The sequence below is a fragment of the Rattus norvegicus genome, chromosome 8, assembly GCF_036323735.1.
Source record: "Rattus norvegicus strain BN/NHsdMcwi chromosome 8, GRCr8, whole genome shotgun sequence".
NCBI classification, from domain to species: Eukaryota; Metazoa; Chordata; class Mammalia; order Rodentia; family Muridae; genus Rattus; species Rattus norvegicus.
Genome location: NC_086026.1, coordinates 13,464,102 through 13,484,892, shown reverse-complemented (window position 1 = coordinate 13,484,892; position 20,791 = coordinate 13,464,102). Strand labels below are relative to the sequence as shown.

Genomic DNA, 20,791 nt, shown 5'->3' with positions numbered 1-20,791 from the left:
ACACAACAGATCTGGTATCAGGGGTGTATTGGGGGAGGGATGAGGAATGGGGGCCTGGGGGTGGGGAGATAGAGGCAGAGGCATGAGGAGAGAGAGAGAGAGAGAGAGAATGAGAATGCAAAGAGAGAACTGAGGTGGCCTGCACACTTACTGGCCTAGCTTGTGAAGTTTCAGAGGGAAATTTATCTATCACGCCCATTTATTACTTTGAATTAAGATCCTGTGGTTCTGGGTAGCTGGGACTGAAAGAATCAGCTATGATTAACAAGATATCAGAACCACTAAGCAACACCTTAGCTTTCTCAGATGTTGGATACTGGTCAGCTGGAGCTAAACCTTAGCAGTGATTAAGAAGAGACCAGGGCTCCCAGCATCCACAGAATGGCTCACAACTGTCCTAGGGATGTGATGCCCTCCTCTGGCCTCCTAGGGCACCAGGCTCCCATGCGGTGCACAGATATACATACAGGAAAACACAAAAAAAATTTTTAAAAAACCCTATAAACTTATGAATTGGCAAAGAACTGAAAAAAAAAATCCTACATAAGAATGTTCACTACTGCATTCCTAACAGCCTTAAATTGTAGATAAATTATAGAATAATATTCGTGGTACACAAAGCAACGGTGAAAACAGTGGGCCTCTCTCTCCTTTTCCCTTTCCCCTTCTCCCTCTGTCCCTGCCCCCTTCTACTTGACCTCTTGAAGTTAGTAGAAGTTAAAAAAAAAAAAATCCTATACTCAAGTTAATAAAAAAAAAAATCTAAAAAAAAAAAAAAAATCCTGTAACAGCTCAACACTAGAAAACTAAAAGTTGGCGCCTGAATGCGATTTTCACCAGGTAGACATACATCCCACATTGATTAGCATGTTGTGGTGTAGTGCCCGAAGGAACCGGCCTATTTTAGCCCTGAGATGAAACTTCAAAAGGAAAAGAGCCAGAATATTTTCCAAAGCAGTCCCTTTGTCTCTCAAATCAAACCAGACTAGACTTTTGCTTGGTGCAGAGCATATTTCCCCTTGGGAACTATCAGTTTGAAACTGTAGGTTTGATTTTAAGTCACTAGCCGGTGTCTAGCACTAGGAGTCAACACAGATACTGTCAACTTCCCTCCATATCCTAAGAGGAGTCCTCAGTGGCAAGGTTAGGTACCGGGCGAGCCATGGCGCATGCGTGCTGAGCCAGGGGGCCCACCTCTCCTCTTCCCGGCCCCGCCCCCGGAACGTGGTGCGTCTCCTCCAGCTGTGTCGCTATGGAAACGAGTACTACTTTCTTTCCCGTGGCCGTAAGCACGATGGCGACTGGGGAGCCGCGGGATAGAGGCGGCTACTACTTCAGATTCCTACCTCAGAGAACCTTCTCGTCCCTGAGCGCCCGGGAGATCACCAACAGGCTCCGCCAGTGGTGAGGGCCGAGGGGCGGAAGTGGCCGTGCGGCGGGCTTGGGTCGGTGGGCTAGGGCCGTGGCTCCGCGCTCGTGTTTGGGGTTCTTCGTGTTCGTGCTCCGGCACTTGGCACTACGCTCCCTCAACTCCAGCCAGGGCCCACCTATTCTTCCCCCTCTGCCAGGTCCATGTTGGGAAGAATCCAGGCTCAGGCGTTCGGCTTCGACCAGACGTTCCAGCCCTACCAAAAGGATGATTTTGTCACGGTTGGTATGGGGAGGGAGGGGTCTCTCTTGATGTTCTTGGGAACACTCCATGACGCGTTCTTAGAGTTTGGGAGTAATAAAAAGTGCAACTTGGGTTTTGTTTTGTTTTGTTTCTCGGGGTTTTTTGAGACAGTGTCTCATTCTGTAGACCAGACTAGTCTGGCTTTCGCCGGGATCCTTTGCCTCTGCCACCCAAGTGCCATCATGACAACCTTGCCAATATCTTTTACCTACTTACGGGATTCTGCCTTAGATTACTTTACAAATCTGTAATTATTTTAGACAGTATCACTGTGTAATTCATGATGGCCTTGAACCCATATCAGTTATCCTGCCTCAGCGTCCCCAGTGCTGAAATAGAGGCATGTGTTACCGATTTTGACAGAAAATGGCAAGGGCTTTTTTTTTTTTTTTAAAACGAGCACATCCTGTTTTTAAATACTACTACCCAGCTTCACCCCTGACTTTACTAGGCTTAACTCCAAATACCTCCGGCTTCTGAAAATCGAATTCACCCTGAGAAGTGGGCACCAAGCTCCAACAGCAGTGCCCAAACAGGACTTCCTCCCAAAGGTTTTGAGCAATGGCCTGTTTGGAAAAGCCCTTAGCTAGAAGGGAATTCTTTAAAGAAAGCAAGTTTCATTCAAAGGTAGGAGTTTTTGATATGAATCTTAGAACTGAGCCCCATCATTTTTCAGTGTTGCCTCCCGGCCAACAGTAGGTAAAGTGTTCAGGTGTGTGAGGTGACCTTCATTCCTTGCCATTCGCCTTTATAGCTGGCATGCAATCTGTTCATCACGACACTATCTGAATGCCCACTGTGGGCTAGTAATATAGCGTTCTCAATAGCCAGAGATAGAAATCTCCGAAGAATGTCTTGGGCCCTCACCAAAATGCCAGCAAATAATATCAGTCACCTTACCCACTGCCGTTGAGTGAGGAGAGCAGGCAAGCCATCCACAAGAGGAGTGGTCCAGTCAGAAACCTGTAGAGGTGAAGCCTTGCCTACTCCTTGCTGCAGCTGGCCAGCTTCCTGTAGTTCCTTGTCATGACCCTGTCTCCTCTAAAGTCACCTCTCATACTGAATCAGAGGTCTGCCCTACACCAGGATAGCATTAACATCTGCAATGGCCTTCCTTCTGAGCACACTCTGAGGTTGAAGAAAGGACATGAATTTTGAGCTACATTTTCCAATCTGTTTGCCATAACAGAGGGCAAATTGGTCTCAGTCCATTTCCTTTTACCTGTGGTAGAATTTTAATGCCATCTCATTATTATTAGTCATGGTTAGATTTTAACGATTTACCGACACTTTACTCATTTTTAAGATCAGAATTTTGAAATGATACAATATGTTTTCTTTCTTTTTATTTACTTTTGAGGGTAGTTTCACAGTGTGGCCCTGGCTGGCCTCAAACTCACAGAGACCTGCCTGCCCCACTGCTGGGACTAAAGATGTATGCCACCATAGCCAGTTTTTTCTTTGATACTTTTTGTTGTCTCCATATATAACATTTAATATACCTGTTTATTCAGCAAATACTTGTTAAACGCTTTCTTTATCCCACTTGGCAGTTGTTAAGATAAGCTCTGATCCCAGATTATAAGGCACATACAGTTTTAGCAAGTCAGTCTCCACAGCATACTGAAGTAGAATTTTAATAGATCCCATAGAAAACACCCTGGGCACAAAGGGAAGGTGAGCTGATGCAATGTGACAGAAGCTGTCTATATGTTATATCTAAATGTTATATCTATATGTTTCCTTTCCCTTCTGCCTTTCAGTTGCTCAGCAGAGTAGCTTTAATGGGCTCAATAATCATCCATAAAACTCAATAATTACTTTCACAATCCCAAGCATTTCTTTCTAATTTTAAAGTTCTTCTTGGGCTAAGAATGCAGCTGAATTGGTAGAGTACTGGTTTAGCATACATCCCAGCACTACACACACCAGGCATGGTAATCTATACCTAGAATCCCAACACTGGGAGGGATGGAGGCAAGTGGATCTGTTCAAGATCATTTTTGGCCTAGGCTAGCTCAAAACCAAATAAAGTAAGACTCATATCTAAACTACTGGGGAGCCACACATGGCGACACAGTCTATAATCCCAACTCTTTGAGCTATTCTTAAGGTTACTCTAAATATGTGCTTGCTGAAGTCCTCATTTCCCACTAACCCTGAAGTGGCTCAGAGAAGTACTGGGAGGGAGGCTTAAGGACTGCTGAGATGCTAAAAGGAGGGAAAGACAAAGTGCTGGGTGAGTCTCAGGGTTCTGACATAGTTGCCTAGAGTAGCTGACTTTACTAAACACAGAAAAGATGGGAGAGTAAATGACACAAATTAACTTTATTGTTAGGCATGTTCAGCTACACGGTGCATGCAGGTGGCTGTCTTCGAGCTCATTGGTGGCTGTAATATTACTTTAGGATCTCAAGAGAACACCATCAGATCAACATGTAGGACTCAGAGCTTCACCCTGGTGTGCAGATAATGAGTTTTCCGTGTAAACAGTGACAAGCCTTTTATTTTGCAGAACTTTGCCTAGGGTTCTGCACAGGCTCCTCTGTCCATCTCAGGAGCAGAACTTAGGCCCATGGCTGCATCCCATCAACCCTAGCAGACTTGGATGAAGGAATACTGGCTCGAAATCCTCACAGAAGAGAGGGCTGATGGGGACTGATAAGGCAGCAGTCAGTCGGACACTGCACTCAGGACTGTGTGACGTGGTAGCTCAGCCGGTGCAGCACTCACTCACCTGGCAGGCCAGGCCCTGGGTTTGACTCCCATTATGGGGGGGGAGGGGGGGAATAACAGATACCTTTTTCATGTTACCAAACACATTTATTTAATCGTTCTGTGCATTTTGACATCAGTACCTTTGAGTCAGCTGATATTTTCAAAGAATACATCATTTTACTAAAGTTGACATTTAGGAAGTCCCTGCAGATGCTGTGATGTCAATTCTGTAGCAAACCAACAAACTATGTATATGTAGAGACCCCCTCTGTCCTTTCTGTTTTTAAATGTGCTTTTAGGGATATAGTTGTAATTTCAACTTAAAAAGAAACCTTGGTTTAATGTAAGAAGGGGCTTTTATAAGAACATTTCAGGAGGCTGGAAAGAGGATGGCTCAGCAGTAAGAGCACTTACCTTACTTACAACCACCTACCTGTAACTCCAGTTCCAGAGGTTACAATGCTCTCTTCTGGTCCCCACACCTGAGACACATGCATGCTGGCCAGAAACACTAAACAAATGAAAGGAAGTCTTTTTTATAAAATCTATTTAAAAAAATAAAAACATTTTAATTGGCCCTAAGTTAACTGCTGCAAGTCAGTTGCTCTACTTCTGTTTATGACCTCTAATCAGGCTTAAAGGGATCCCCAGGGTTTGAGACAGGCTAGCTCATACCTCCATCCCCCCGCTGAACACACATGTCCTCCTATCTACTTGACTTAATTTCTTTTATTTAAAAAAATTCTAGTATTTTTCTCTCTGCCTCTATCTCTGTCTCTCTCTCTGTTTCTCTCTCTCTCTCTCTCCCTCTCTCTCTCTCTCTCTCTCTCTCTCTCTCTCTCTGTGTGTGTGTGTGTGTGTGTGTGTGTGTGTGTGTGTGTGTGTGTGTGTGTGTATGTGTCCGTGATCTTGACCATAGTACACACGTGGGAGCCAAAAGGCAGTTTTAAGAGTCAGTTCTTTTCTTCCACTACATAGAGCCTGGATTAGACTCAGGTCCTAAGACTTGTGCAGTCTTATCTTCTGAACCATCTCACTGTCTCTTGGTTTCATTTCTTTCTTTAAAAAATAAAATTCAGTAACCTTTTTCTTGATTTAAAGTTCTTCTAGCCAGTGTGATGCTACACATCTTTAGCCCAACACCTAAAAGATAAAAGTAGGAGCCTCCAGAGTGCAAGGTTATCCTTGGCTATATAGCAAGTTACAAGTGTGTACTAGGCTAGCCTGAATACATGACACACACTGTCTTTAAAAAAAAAATCCTTCAAGCTGGGCATAATGGCTCATCCCTGTGCCCCTAACATACAGTGTTGAGGCCAGAGGAGTAAGATTTTGAGGGAAACTTTGGGCTATTTAGCAAATTCAAAGCCAGCCTGAGCTACAGAAGGAGACCCTGTCAAAAAAAAAAAAAAAAAAGGAAAAGGAAAAGAAAGAAAGAGACAAGGGCTGAGGATGTAGCTCAGGGGTAGAGCGTTGTTCAGCATAGACAAGGCCCTGGGTCTGGTGTCTAGTGCCTTTTATTAAATGGCAGTAAGGAAAGCAGAGGTTTTCTTCTTACTTTGAATCAAATGGTCTTTTACTACTTTCGTTCTAACATGCCCCTTCCATTTGTATTGTAGGCTTTTTTCAAAGACCCAAATGTTATCCCACATTTGCAGCTACTCGCAGAATCTTCTGGACAGTGGACTACATTAGGTAAAGATTTTTATATTTTAATTTCCAAGTTACTATTTTAATGAAATTTTGCCTTAGCAATTATTGCTAGTGATTTGTATCACTAAAGTACAAATTGTGACATCGTAATAATATGTGACCAGCTGTGTCAGGCCTTCCCTGCATCTGTCTCTTGCTATTATCCTGACATAGTACATCAGAGCAATTTCCTCTCAGTAGTTTAGAAAAATATGCATCGTGTATTTTATATTTAAATATTCTGCTATGGGCAAGTCACAGTGATAGGAATAAGAGGAAACATGCACTTCTGGAATTCACTGACACATTAAGTGGGGACATGTTACATGATACATGAAGATCTCAGTTCCATCTCCAGCATCACAGAAAGTAGTTGTACACACCCGTAACACCTGTCATCCCAACACTGGGGAGACAGAGCAGCAGGGTCAAGAGTTTAAGGCCATCCTCTGATACATGGCCAACATAAGAAGAATGGAAGGAGAGAAAGATGGTTCACCAGGTAAGTGACATAGTTCCCTTCCAGAGGACCTGAGTTCACTTCCTAGTACCCATATCCAGCATAACACTATGACTCCAGCTCCAGGGGCTCTAGGATCTGTAGCCTCCATGGTACCTGTGTACACTTACACCCCCATGTGGACATATATACACTCCAGATTTTTCCATAGAAATGAGAACATGGTAAGGGAGATGGTCAGATCAACCCAGAGGGGAAGGCTCAGACAGTGTCCACTGATGAGAAGGCCTGGACAGAGCACAGCCGCAGCTCTCATGGGGTTTGACATTAATTGGCTGCCCTGGAACTTTTTAGAATAATAACAAATAACAGAAAAAAGACTTCTTAAAGGGGGACCTTTCTCTAGATGACACTAATAAGACACTAAAACAGTCCTGGGAAATTTTATATGCATGCCCGTGTGTCTGAAGCCATCAGACTCACCTGGCCAGCACTTTTACCAATTGAGCCATCTCCCCTAAAAGAGTTTTGAAAGCCAACATGAACATCACATTTTAAATTCAAGGTTGAGGTCTCAGCCATGCAACAAGTTACACCATTCCACTTAGAAAGAAAATACATAAGACCAATTTGTGCACAGGTAAATGCCAACTGCTTAGAAATTAGATGTTTTGTTTAGGAAGGAACCTTTTGTTAAACTTCCAACCTGTGTCTTCATGGAACTCTAAGAAGCCTTCACACAGTAACTTTTTTAGAGTATTAGTCAAGAACAAAGTTACAAAAGGGGTTCTGTTAGACTCAGCAGGTCAACTTTTATTGCTTTTGGCCAAGGACGCCTGCCAAATTCAGAGCAGAAGGCTGGTGCAGCCTGCTCTGCAGACTACGTACAAAATTAAGCTCAGTTTTTAAACTCCTGTATTTGCCAACTTGGATTTTTCAAGAGCAGATAATCAGAACTAGGTAGCATGGAGGTCTTTAAATGTTCATCGTGACTTCAATCTTTTTTTTTTTTTTTTTTTTTTTTGGTTCTTTTTTTGGAGCTGGGGACCGAACCCAGGGCCTTGCGCTTCCTAGGCCAGCGCTCTAACCACTGAGCTAAATCCCCAACCCCCGACTTCAATCTTTTAAAAAGAAACCAAAGTTCACAGAAGGAAGCACAAGTCGCCCCATCCCAGCATCGGCTCCGCAGAGCGGTGCTCCCTTGCTCCTAAGTTTTTTTATGATTTTATTTTTTAAAAAATGTATTCTATGAGAATTCATACATGTACACAATGAGCTTTGACCATAACTACCCCCACCACGGTCCCCTCCAACTCTTCTGGGTCCCACTCCCCAAACACTTCCCACCTCCACCTTTTCTCCAGTGAACTCTCCAGGCCCAGCAGTGCTGTCCACTTGTGCATAGGTATGGGGCATTCCCCAGAGCATGGATGAATTACAAAAAATCACCGAAAAGTCACCCAAAAGAAGAATGATCCCCCCCAACCCCACTCCTCTAGACTGCCAGCTGCCAGTAACTCCTTGGTCAGGGATGGGTCCTTGTTAGCTCCCCCATCCCATTGGAATTTTAGCCAGCTTGCTCTTCTGCAGGTAGCCGTGGCTGCTGTGGGTTAGTGAGTGGGACAGGCCTGTTATGGCTCAGCAAGGGGCCTCCCCCTCCAGCTCTCAACATTCTTCCCAGCTCCCCACCAAGGTGTTCCCTGAGCCCTGCTGTTGAACTGTAAACTTACTTATATTCATGGTCTGTGTGTGGAGTCAGAACAGTTTGGATCTCCATCTACCGTGCAGGTCCCTGGGTCAAACCCATGCTGACCTCAATAGGTCCGTCTCCCCCTGAGCCGTTTTACCAGACCTTATTCTAAGTGAGGAGTGAAACCCTGCACAAAGACAGCTTCTGAAGTGTCATTATTACCCTCATGGGTAATAATTACAACTCTGAAATTAGAAACACCCCCACTTGGGTCTTTAGGATGTATTTTCTATTTATGTGTGCGTGTGTGGATGTGCACATGCATGCAAGTGCCTACAGAGACCAGAAACGGGTGTTGCATCCCCTGGAGCTATGTTTACAAGCACTGAGCTACCTGGCTGGGTTCTGAGATCTGCAAGAGCAGTCTCTCCAGCCCAGTACTTTTATTTTGAAGAGGGATTTCTTATATGTTCCCAATGCTCTTCATCCATTCCTCTCCTCTCATTTTCTGTTGCTGTTATATTTCTGGTAGATTGGCATCTTCCCCTCAGTTTTCATTTGGAGTCTTTATAAACAACAAGAACAAGAACAACAACAAAAATCAACTTTCTATGTTTCTCTGAGACAGTCTTACTCCACAGGCCAGGCTGTTTGAAAACTGTGTGCAGTCCAGATTTAACTTTGAACTCAAAGCAATCCTCAGCATCTGGAGTGCTGGGATTGCAGGCCTCCACTACCACATCCTTTTTATGCAGTGTTGGAAATTGAACCAGGAGCTTCATGCATGCTAGAAAGTACTCTGCCAATCAAGCTATGTCTCCACCTAGAAGGAGGCATCGTTAAGCAAGAAGGGACTGGAAAACGAAGACTGTGAAGGTTTTAGCCTTGCTAAATTGTGGAAAAAACAAGGAACCTTATTCTGAAGAGAACACCAAGGTTATGGTAGGAAACCATGTAGTGAAGGAAGGGATCAGGGTGTGACTTATGGATGTAATCAGTCATTTCAGCAGAAACCAGAAATAGAAATGCGATAATATCAGCAAAGACACTGCTGGAGCTAAGGCACTCGTAGACGTCTTAGCTCCTCAGCTTTCAACATGAACTGTTTGTTTAAAAAAGAAAAGGAAAGACCCAGAAGGTGGTTCAGAGCTGGAGAGAGGGCTCGGTAACTAAGAGCTTGTACTGCTCTTCCAGAGGACCTGAGTTCAGTTCCCAGCACCCTATTAGGCCATTCACATTCAGGGGCTCCAACACCTCCAGCCTCTGAAGGCACCCGCACACACGTGCACACACTTCACATAATTTTAAAAAACAATCTTTAAAAAATGGAGGTGAATCAGAGGTCATTTTCCCAGACCAGATAGCCTCTAATCTTAGAATCAAAGACAGGGCCACCCATACAGAGCTTGGGGGCAAGTTAACCCCTAGAAACCTTCAGAATTGGTTCTCCTCCAACCAGGGAGCTATGGGAACACTCCCAGTAGGCCCAGAAGGCATAAGATAAAACTAAAATGAGTTCTCTTGAGCCTAAAAGTGCAAGGAATTTGTCTCCTCTCAGGCTTGCTGGGAAACTCATCTAGTTCTAGTCAAGGCCTTTGGTCTTTCAGTCTTCTTTCTGGCTTGGAGTGGAAATGGCTGTCCCATGTTCATCCATCGCTGTATTTTATTTTATCTTGGATTTCTCACTCTGTAGACCAGGCTGGTTTGGAACTCACAGATCCACCTGCCTCTGCCTCTTGAGTGCTTGGATTAAAGGTTTACACCACCGCTGCCTGCCCAACCAGTGTATTTGAGAAGCACACATTTGATGTGACAGGTTTACATACAGAAAGGAATACTGCCTCAGAGTGAACTCTACCTCTATCTTACTTATCTATCTTGCCTTCACGAGGTAAAGGCTGGAATCTTTTGAGGTAGGACAAATAGTATTTGCATGTGAAGAAACTGAATTTAGGAACTAGGGACAAAATCCTATTGCCCTGACTCCCTCTGTTCTCAGTTGCTTTCCAGCAGCCCCTGCTCAGAATGCAGTTACACCGGGCTGGGTCCTGTGAACTGGTAGAACGCACCAGCCCGTGGCAGTTGACCTTTCACACCTTAAGTCTGAATTTAATTTAGTCAGACTTATTAAAATGACATACTAGCCAGGTTGGGGTGCACACCAGTAGGCCCTTCATGGTGGGGGTTGGGGGTGGCAGATACAAGTTGCAGGTTATTGGCAGTTCAGGGCCAGCCTGGTTTACAAAGACTGTCTCAGCACATAGCCTGCACGTCACTACTTCTGTGTGGTGTCCACCAGCCAGTGCCATGGACCTGCCAGGCTCTCCTTGAGGCCCTTTGGTCCTTGAGAAGCTCCCAGAGCTATTCCATCACAGTCTGTAGGCTTTTACTTGATCTGCTCTAAGAGGGTGGGGCCTCATAAACAGCAGCCTTCTCTCTGCAGCACAGCCTTTGAAGTCACTGGAGCACACACAGTTCCTGGCTTCAGGCAGCTTTCCCGGCCCCATGTCTAGGATTATAACCTGCAATGACAGGTTCCAACATGACCTGGTGGATAGCCAAACAATTGCCAAGTGACTTTTAAGACCTGGCATTTCTCAGGCTAGTGATAGAGCAGTAACCCTGTAGGTGGACCTCAGCAGTAGCATGTGGAGGACCCTGGGTTCTGGTCCTGAAGCCTACAGCCCTTAAAAACAACAGAGTGTCCAAAGACAAAAGAACATCATTGTATAGAAGACTCTGTAAGTAGGTCAGAGTGGGGAGGGGTACATTGATAATGAAAATATTTGTCTTCATCTTTATGACTGTATAGCTTAATTTATACTAACAGAAAGATCTCTGTTTTGTTTTGTTTTTTGAGAAGGTTTCTCTGTGTAGCCCTGGCTGCCCTTGAACTCACTCTGTAGACCAGGCTGGCTTCAAACTCATAGAGATCCACCTGCCTCTGCCTCCCTTGTGCTAGGATTAAAGGTGTGTCACCACCATGCTGGTGAAAATTCTATTTCTAAAATATTCAAGGAATAAGTGTAGCCTGGAGACTGGGAGGCAAAAAGGGAGGAGCTGGGGCCACACAGGAAGCAGAACCCAGTGCGGTTATTCCACACTTCCTTCCCTTTGGGCATGCAGTGACTTGGTCAGAACTGCTCTAAGTTCTTGCCTGGAAAACTTTGTGTCATAGACACTGTCAGGAATGTAAAGGAGACTTTGTAATGAAGAGAAAACATTTCAAGGCATCGTCAAAGACTCCACAGATGATAATTAATTAAATTAATGTTTTGGTTTTGATGTTTTGTTTTCTGAAACAAGGTCTCACTGTGCAGCCCAGTTGGAACTTGCCATGTTTATCTATCCTCCCACCTTTGCTGCAAGTGATAGAATTATGGATGGAAGCCACCACAATGCTCAGCTTTTTGTTGTTAACATTCGGTGTGTGTGCACCTAGGATAATTTTCAGGAATTGCTTCTGTTCTTTTATTGTGTGGGTCTAACAGATTGAACTTAGGTCATCAGAATTGGTAACAAACACCTTTATTCACTGACCCATTGTGCTAATCTTTGGTGCTTTGGTTTGGGGGATGTGTGTGTGTGTGTGTGTGTGTGTGTGTGTATTTTAAGATTTATTCTCCACCTCCTTGCTGGAGCAGATGACAGACACCTTTAATCTCACCACGAGAGAAGCAGAAGTTCACTACAGAGTTCAAGGCCAGCCTGGTCCGTAGATATAGAGGGAGTCTAGAACAGCCAGGATTACACAGAGAAGCCCTGTCTCAGAGAGAGAGAGAGAGAGAGAGAGAGAGAGAGAGAGAGAGAGAGAGATTTAATTTTTATTTTCTATCTGTGTGCTGGTGTGGGTACCTACTGACGTCTCCTCGGAGCTAGAGTTACAGGTGGTCGTGAGCCACCTGATGCAGAGTTGGATGTAAGCAGTGGCCTCTGGGAGAGCAGCAAGTGCTCTTAACCACTGACCCTACATTCTATTTCAATTTAAAATGTATTGGTAGAAGTAATAGTGTGTATGTATATCTGTGGCATTTGTCACAAAAAGCACCTTGGAGCTGGGTTTTGTCTTTTTGTGGTAGTTGGGGACTAAACTCATGATTTTGTGCAGCACTTTTGACCACTGAGCTTTTTTTTTTTTTTTTTTTTTTTTGGTTCTTTTTTTCGGAGCTGGGGACCGAACCCAGTGCCTTGAGCTTCCTAGGTAAGCGCTCTACCACTGAGCTAAATCCCCAGCCCCGACCACTGAGCTTTTGACTTATGTGTCACATTGGTTATTTCTTAGAGTCTGTGCATAATGGTTGATTTTAGAAATAACTAAAAATTGGGGCGGAACCAGGCATGGTGGGGGTGGAGTCAGGCATGGAGGCATGGCGCACATCTTTAATCTCAGCTCTCAATGAAAGGCAACTCTCTGTGAGTTTGAGGCGAGCCAGGTCTATATAGTGAGTTCTAGGACAGCCAAGGCTACATACCAGGCTTTGACTCAAAAACAAAACAAAAGGACTGGAATTTGAACCCAAGTCATATGGCTCAAAACTGCTTGTCACTCCAGCTCCAGGGGATCTGATGCTGCCTTCTGACCTCACACATGGCAGACACACAGATACCACACATACACATAAATAAAAATACATCCTTTTTAAAGGGTTAGAGAAGACTAAAATCACTAAATTCACTTTTACAGCTTTGTTCTTTACAAAGTATCTTCTTTTCAGGCACTGAAGTGAAAAGAATTGAAGCTATAAATGTTCCATGCACACAACTTTCAATGTCATTTTTCCAGCGGTTATATGATGAAAATATTGTACGAGAAAGTGGACACATTGTCAAGTGCCTAGATTCTTTCTGTGATCCGTTTCTCATTTCAGATGAACTGAGAAAAGTAAGTAAAGAATTTTAAAATTTCACAGTGGAACTTTATTGAAAGAAATGTAAATATCAAAGCCCAAAGCCTGAGTCAAACTCTTAAGCTACCTCTAGCTAGGCGATGTGACCATGCTAATGTTTCTTCTCCGTGTGTGTGCTTAGCAACTTGTATCTGTCAGGCAGGTGTCACTGACATGCGATAGCAAAGGTCTGCAAACACTAGACGTTTGTAAGACAGCTCCTCTCAGTAGTCATCTGGCTCAGTGTGCCTACAATCCACAGGGAAAGAGACTCTGATGACTTCATGAGTAGCTGTGGTCTTCTGAAGGAGTCTTTAAAGCAAATGAATAGTAAGAATATTTATGGAAGACTGGGTATAGTGGCATATTCATATAATCCTAGCACTTAAGAGATAGAGGCAAGGAATCAGGAGTTCAAGGCCAGCCTCACCTATATAGTTACAGGCTATTCTGGGCTATATAATGAGACTGTCTCAAAAACAAAACCGACAAAACTAAGCTAAAAATGGAGCTTGGGACATAGCACAGTTGCGAGAGTCCTTGATCGGAAGGTAGCATCAGAGTCCCTGAAGCTGAAATAAGCACAACCCGTGTGCTTGGTCCCTATCACTTCATGAATGTGGCATGGTGGCAGTGCTGTTAAACCAGTAGTCTAGGGTAGCCTTGACCTCCCAATCCTGTTCTTACCCTAATACTGAAATGCACCACTACACCATGGCCATGACTGGTTCTCAGATAATCCTAAGGTTGCTCTGGGAGTGTAGTTAAGTGGTGGAGTGTGTGCACTGTCAGAAACATGACTCTGTGTGATCCCCAGTACACAAAAAGTACTAGGTTTAAAATACTCATTTTAAGTATATGTTAAGCTTAAAATCATAACCATAAATTCAATATATTACATTTTATTAAGATGATTGCTTTAATCTTAGGTTTTGCTCATGGAAGACTCAGAAAAATATGAAGTCTTCAGCCCAGTGGAAAGAGAAGAGTTCCTGTTCTGTCTTTTTAAGCATCTCTGCCTCGGAGGGTCCCTTTGTCAGTATGAAGATGTGCTAAAGCCTTATCTGGAGACGGCAAAGCTGATCTATAAGGATCTGGTGAGGTAATGTTCTCACTGTGGAATTTAATTATAAGCAGGTGGAACCACCCAGTGTCTCTCACGTTCATATTGGCAACTGCACGAGCCCTTTTGCAGCTTGCCTCTGGCTTCTGGAACCAAGGGTTTCATGACTATCAAGCTATTTCATGGCTTGTTTTGCTTTTGTGTGTTTGTCTGTGGGATGATTCTTTCCTTTCCATGCTGGTATTTAACTCAGGATGTTGGTCCATAGGCAGCCATTCTGCTATGAGGCAGCAGCCCTGGCTTTAGGGGTCATATCAGTTCTTCTGTGCTTTGCTTTGTCTTGTCCTGTGAGACAGTCTTACACTGCAACTCAAGCTGCCTTAGAACTCATTCTGTAGTCCAGGCAGTCCCCCTGCATCAGCAGCCCAAGTGCTAGTATCACTGCAGTGCCTAGCTCCCCAAACTTAGTTCTCATTCTTGTCCTTTTCTCATTCAGATCTGTCACTCACTCTGTCCAATGCAGTCCTATGCTAGCAACTGCCACATCACATCCCTCTCCCTCCACACAACCTTTCCTTAAATACTGAAGGAACAGGAGAGATCACAAAGGATGGGGGTTGTAAAACCTTCATTCTAAAGAAGTACAAGAATTTTCATTTAGATATAATCTTTACCCTTCCAAGTTAATGCCAAAGGCATGTAGTTAATTTTAGAATTCTACTAGGCACACCCTCCCTGTCTCCCACCCTCCATCCCATTCCTTACTATTGGAAGCTCAGTTCAAGAGTAAACTATAAACCTGAGCCTGGGGTTGGGGATTTAGCTCAGTGGTAGAGCGCTTGCCTAGGAAGCGCAAGGCCCTGGGTTCGCAAGGCCCTGGGTTCGGTCCCCAGCTCCAGAAAAAAAAAAAAAAAGAACCAAAAAAAAAAAAAAAAAAAAAAAAAAAACCTGAGCCTGGAGAGACAGCTCAGCACTTAAGAGAGTGCTCCTTTTCCGAAGGACCCCAGCTTGGTCCCAGAACCCACAGGGCAGCTTACAACCACATGTAACTCTTCTGGTTTCTTTGAGCGCTACATATATGTAGTATACATACATATATAGAAGCAAACATTTATACACATAAAATATAAAGCAATCTTTTTTAAAAGATTTATTTATTATGCATACAGTGTTCTGCCTGCAGGCCAGAAAAGGGCACCAGATCTCATTATAGGTGGTTGTGAGCCACCATGTGGTTGCTGGGAATTGAACTCAGGACCTCTGGAAGAGTGGCTCTCTACCTCTAAGCCATCTCTCTAGCCCTAAAGCAATCTTGTAAAAAACATAATTTCAAGATGATGAATTGGGGTCATATCTCTAATTGCAGCCCTGAGGAAGCAGAGGCACGAGGCTCATTGCAGGTGCTAGGCTAACACTGATTCCAGGACAGGTCAGGGAAACAGAGGCAGCAATATGGCTTGGCAGGTAAAGGTTCTGGCTGCACTAGCCAGACAAACTGAGCTCTGTCCCCGGAAAGCCATAGACAGGAGAGAACAGACTGCCATGATAACCTCTGACCAGTATACTGGTGCTATGGGAAAGAAAGAGAGAGAGAGAGAGAGAGAGAGAGAGAGAGAGAGAGAGAGAGAGAGAGAGAGAACAAAGAAAAGCATGCATGTCCATCAGTAGTCAAGTGGGCAGCACTTGTAGTTTGTGTAAACCCAGGAGACTAACATCTTCCTCTCTGCTGCCCACCATGCATGTGCCTCTGCCACAGTAGCCCGTGGAATGTCTCGCTGCCGTGTGCAGTGAAGAAGGGTTCACTGAGATATTTGAAACAACTAACTCTGGAACTTAAACACTGCAGAAATACTCTTTCTCAAAGGCACCCCTTGTAGTCTATTGTGCAAGTTCCTCCACATTTTAAAAAGGCCCCATTAGCATGTCTTAGTTATACATAATAATGGGTTTCATCAGGCCAACTTAATATAAATGTGTGCAATGTACTTTAGATGTGTTACCCCAATCCCCTCATTTACAGTTTTGTGTATTAAAAAATTTTAAAGGGGTTGGGGATTTAGCTCAGTGGTAGAGCGCTTGCCTAGGAAGCGCAAGGCCTTGGGTTCGGTCCCCAGCTCCGAAAAAAAGAACCAAAAAAAAAAAATTTTAAAGACCTAAAGGATAACAATAATTCATAAAAAGAGCAGGTGAACTGATGACATCTTATTTTTATGATTTATTTGTATGTGCATGCATGCACAAGTCCAGTGAGGGCAGAAGAGGGTGTAGTACCCCTGAGCTAGAGTTACAGGAGACTATGAGCCTCCTGATATGGACTCCAGGAACAGACCCCAGGTCCTCTGCCAGAACGGTGGGTTCTCTGAATGGCTGAGCTCTCTCCAGCCCCCAGGCTTGTTACATGTTACATGTGCCTCTTTTCCCACCTTAGTGTTCGGAAACATCCTCGAACCAAGGAAATACAAATTACCTCTTCTGTCTTTAAAGTGAAAGCCTACGTGAGTATCGAGCTTGTTAACTACTCATTACAAATACAGTTGCCATCCTGGTGGCTTATGCTGTCCACTGTTATGTGTATTTGTTATGACGGTGCTAAGTACTTATGAAAATCAAATGTGACAGGGCTCAGCTTCCTGGGGGTCAGCCCATGAGCCTGCTCTCAGGAAGAGAGAAGCAGAGACTCTGGAGGAATGCTACTTACTGCTTCTCTCTCAGTTCTGTCTTCAAGCTCTGGGAGAATAGCCCACTCCACTTTGAGCACTGAGGGCTTTTCCTAAATATTGTTCCAAACTCTTCCCACAATCCTTCCCAAAATAATAGGTCAGGTCTGTCACAGAAATACCCAGCATCCTGGCACCACCTCCTATACTCATTTGCTCTCTGCTGTTGTGATGAAGCATGGAGGAGACCCACACTTTGCCGTACAGACCCAGTGCACTACTGAGGGAAGCCAAGGCAGGACTGAAGCAGATTCCATGGGAAAGCTCTCCTTACTACCTCGCCTCATGGCTTGTTCAGACTGCTTTCTCATATGACCCAGACCACCTGCCCAGTGTAGGCACTGCCCACAGTGGTCTGGTTCCTCCTACATCCATTATTAAGGAAGATAACGCCCCACAAACTACCCACACACCAGTCCGATGGAAGGAGTCCCTTAAGAGAGATCCTCTCAGGGTTGGGGATTTAGCTCAGTGGTGCAAGCGCAAGGCCCTGGGTTCAGTCCTCAGCTCCGAGAAAGAAAGAAAGAAAGAAAGAAAGAAAGAAAGAGAGAGAGAGAGAGAGAGAGAGAGAGAGAGAGAGAGAGAGAGAGAGAGAGATCCTCTCTTCCCAAAGATAGTCTAGGTTTGGACCAAGTTGACCACAACCAAGTGGCACATGCAGTAGGTACCTGGACTCACCGAGTGGCTCATTGGTCCATAAAGTGCTTCTCTCAAACTGACAGATTCAGAAAAGGTACAAGCTTAGAATCCTAGCACTCAGGGGACTGAGGCAGAAGGCTATCAAGCTCTAGTCTAGCCTGGACTACATGATGGAACACTATCTCAACACCCACACACACCCTAAATAAGAAAAAAAGGAAGCCAGACATGATGGCTCACACCTGTAGTCCAGCACTAAGGCAGTATTGTCATGAGTTTGAGGCCAGCCTGGCACATAAGGTTAAATAAAGCACAACAAACGAGCAAAAACACCATGGGAAGACTACGATTGGACTATACACTCCTAAGGCAAGAGGTACAGTTGTGACATGTGTGTGCAATAGAGCTGTACTATTAATAATACTAGTGGTGGTTTATTGCCAATTATTATCTAAAATTTTTATATATGACTAATGATTTTTCTTTGTTTATTGAGATAGACATCTTGCTGTGTACTCCAGACTGGTCTCAAACTCAGTCCTTCTGCCTTCAGCCTTTAAAAAGCTGGGATTAAAGTTGTGTGCCATTACACCTGGCTATGTTTCCTGATGCTTGGGCAGAAATAAGTATGATAGTCAAAAACTTCAGTGTGGTTGAATATTAAATAATTACACTTTCTCTTTCCAGGACTCTCTGGGTGTGTGCTACCCTTCACCTAAAGAACATGAGCAGACATTCTCATATTTCGTTGTGGACCCCATCAAGCGACACGTGAATGTCCTGTATCATTGCTATGGTGTAGGGGAAATGGCTTAGTGCTGTTTATAAGCCATCTGTTAGCACTGCTCCTTAGTTCATGGTGTCTCTGTGTTAGCCCTAATGGGTAGATAAAAGGGCTCTTTGCAGACCAATCAAAGGCCACTGTAAAGAGCCCATTTTGAGCTGAAGAGAGCAAACACCAAAGTGCCTTTCTCTAAATTTGTCCAACATACTCATGCTAGAATCCCCGATAGATCTGTACCAAGTAGAAAGTCACAGGTTCATGTTCATTCTGTTAAGATGCAGCCACATCCCTAATTTCCTTCTTTAAAAATTGTTTTTAGTTTTTTGAGGTAGTGTCTCATGTACCCTAGGATAGGTGAGCCTTGAATTCAGTATGTAGCTGAGGATAGTCTTGAACTCCTGATTCTCTTGCCTCTACCTCTTGAGTGTTGTAATACAAACATGTACCACCAGGCCTGGCTCTATGTTACTGTTTGGGAAGCTAATTGATTCTGGATTAGAATAGAAACATTAAACATCTCTACCACCAGCCATTAATGTGAATTAATATGATTTTTTTACTTCAGTTCATGTAATTACATTTTTATCATTGCAGAAAGGTATATGTCTTGTTGGCATGACAGTGCACACCTTCAATCTCAATGCTCAGGAGGGAGCAGCATCGTTTCTCTATGAGTTCAAGGCCATTCTGATCTACAGAAACAAGTTCTAGGCTACTCAGGACTACACAGAGAAACCCTGTCTTGAAAAGTAAAAGGGGGAGTTCGGGGTTGGGGTAAAGAGATGGCTCAGCAATCAAGAGCACCGACTGCTCTTCCACAGGTCCTGAGCTCCCAGCAACCACATGGTGGCTCACAACCATCTGTAATGGGGATCTTATGCCTTCTTCTGGTGTGTCTGAAGATAGCTACAGTGTACTCATATGCATAATAAAAATAAATATTTAAAAAAGTAAAAAAGGTTTATATCTCTACAGATAGGAAAAACAGAATTCTTTTGCTTCATTTTTTTTCCACCTAAAATCCTCACTTAAAAATAATTGTAAACTCTTGGAGCTACAGAAATGGTGTGACTAAGAGTACTAACTGTTCTTCCAGATGGTGCATGTTTAAGTTCCCATCACCCACAAGGCAGCTCACAACTGTCTGTAACTCTACGTCCAGGGGACCTGACAAAACACCAATGCATATAAAATAAAAATAAATTTTAAAATAATTGTTAATTCTTATAATATAACAAATTAAACCTCTGGCTGCCACCCAGTTTCCAATTGACATAAAGTAGTGATATATACACTGTGGGGTACACGGCAGGGGTTAACACTGGAACCCAGCATTCGTGCGTGCCAGGCAACTGCTCTACTCACTGTGATACGTCAGCACAAGGCTTCACGCAGGTCAGGCTGGCCTCCAACCTGATGTACCAACCATGACCTTGAACTCTTGATCCTCCTGCCCCTACATCCTAAGTGCTGGGGTTACAGTTATAGGCCACCAAGAACTGTCTAGTCCTTAAATTTTAATTCTATAATTACAATAAATCTTTTTTGAAAAATTCTATGATTGATTGTTCTGTGACCCAAAGGGAACTATGTAACCTTTCTTTCTTTAGTTGCCTTTTCTGTAAACTGGAAGAAATAATAAGATCCTTTCATAAATTACAAAAATCAAAATATATCTCAAGTGTACAATGATGCCAAGTGTATAGTTTAAGGCTACACTTATGCTCAATTAGGGAAATTCAAATTAAAAAAAAAAACAAAAACAAAAAACCCTGAGAAGCAACTTGCCTGCTGGCGTCCTTGGGGTGAGAGTTGCATCTGTCAGATTACTGTTGCTTAGGCCAGCATGTAGACGAAGGCACGATTGCTGCATCCCCCTGGGCCCGGAGGGTGGGAGCTCCCCAGTGAACTGGATGTCAGTCAGTCAGTCAGTGTCACTTTTAACGACGTGCGTAAGCCTGCATTTGTTTCTGAGCACCATGTGCATGCCTGATGTCCAAGGAGGCCAGAAGAGGTGTCATGTCACCCACAAGTAGAGCCACTGCCAGTTTAACCACCACGTGGGTACTGGGAACTGAACCTGGAGCCTCTGCAGGCGCAGTAAGAGCTCTTACCTGCCGAGGCCTCGCTCTAGGCCCTGCCCCTTGTACATTCTAATGCACTAATTTGTTTAATATTTACCTCTCATAAAAACAGGACCTGTGCCTAGTTTTTGTGCTTTGTATTAATTTGTTTGTTTTATATGTGGAGGATTTGTTTGAGGAAGGGTCTCACAGTAGCTTGCAAGTCACTACATAGACCAAGCTGGCCTAAGTAGTCTTCTTGATGCTGCCTTCGGAGCACAGAGCAACAGGTGTGTGGTGCCACGCGGCTGCCTTGTGTGCTTTATATACCCTGGTTGACGCGTCATTTGAGAAGAGAAGCCATTCCTTAAGTTAGGCACATGAAGTGAGGCTGAGGGTTCCTTAGG

The 20,791-nt window shown here is 44.0% G+C and overlaps 1 protein-coding gene across 4 annotated transcripts; it reads left to right on the top strand.

The window, feature by feature from the left end:
- Positions 1-1,213: 1,213 nt before the first annotated feature.
- Cfap300 (cilia and flagella associated protein 300) lies at positions 1,214-19,877 on the top strand. Of its 4 annotated transcripts, none has more exons than XM_039082122.2 (7): positions 1,214-1,404; positions 1,569-1,650; positions 6,010-6,085; positions 12,948-13,114; positions 14,048-14,215; positions 16,610-16,676; positions 18,225-18,306. In XM_039082122.2, the coding sequence occupies exons 1-6, from the start codon at positions 1,253-1,255 to the stop codon at positions 16,661-16,663; spliced, it is 699 nt and encodes a 232-aa protein (XP_038938050.1). In that variant the 5' UTR covers positions 1,214-1,252; the 3' UTR covers positions 16,664-16,676; positions 18,225-18,306. The 4 variants fall into 4 exon arrangements, with proteins under 4 accessions (XP_038938050.1, XP_006242559.1, XP_038938051.1 ...); NM_001039174.1 differs by having other exon boundaries at positions 1,285-1,404; positions 14,048-14,220; positions 18,225-18,857; XM_006242497.5 differs by lacking the exon at positions 16,610-16,676 and having other exon boundaries at positions 14,048-14,220; positions 18,225-19,877.
- The last annotated feature ends 914 nt before the right edge of the window (positions 19,878-20,791 follow it).

Excerpts from the sequence above, each read along its gene's own strand:
- Cfap300 (NM_001039174.1), top strand. The coding sequence starts at position 1,295 with ATGGCGACTGGGGAGCCGCGGGATAGAGGCGGCTACTACTTCAGATTC. Across the intron at positions 1,651-6,009 it reads AAAAGGATGATTTTGTCACG|GCTTTTTTCAAAGACCCAAA; the intron begins GTTGGTATGGGG and ends TTTGTATTGTAG. Across the intron at positions 6,086-12,947 it reads TGGACAGTGGACTACATTAG|GCACTGAAGTGAAAAGAATT; the intron begins GTAAAGATTTTT and ends TCTTCTTTTCAG.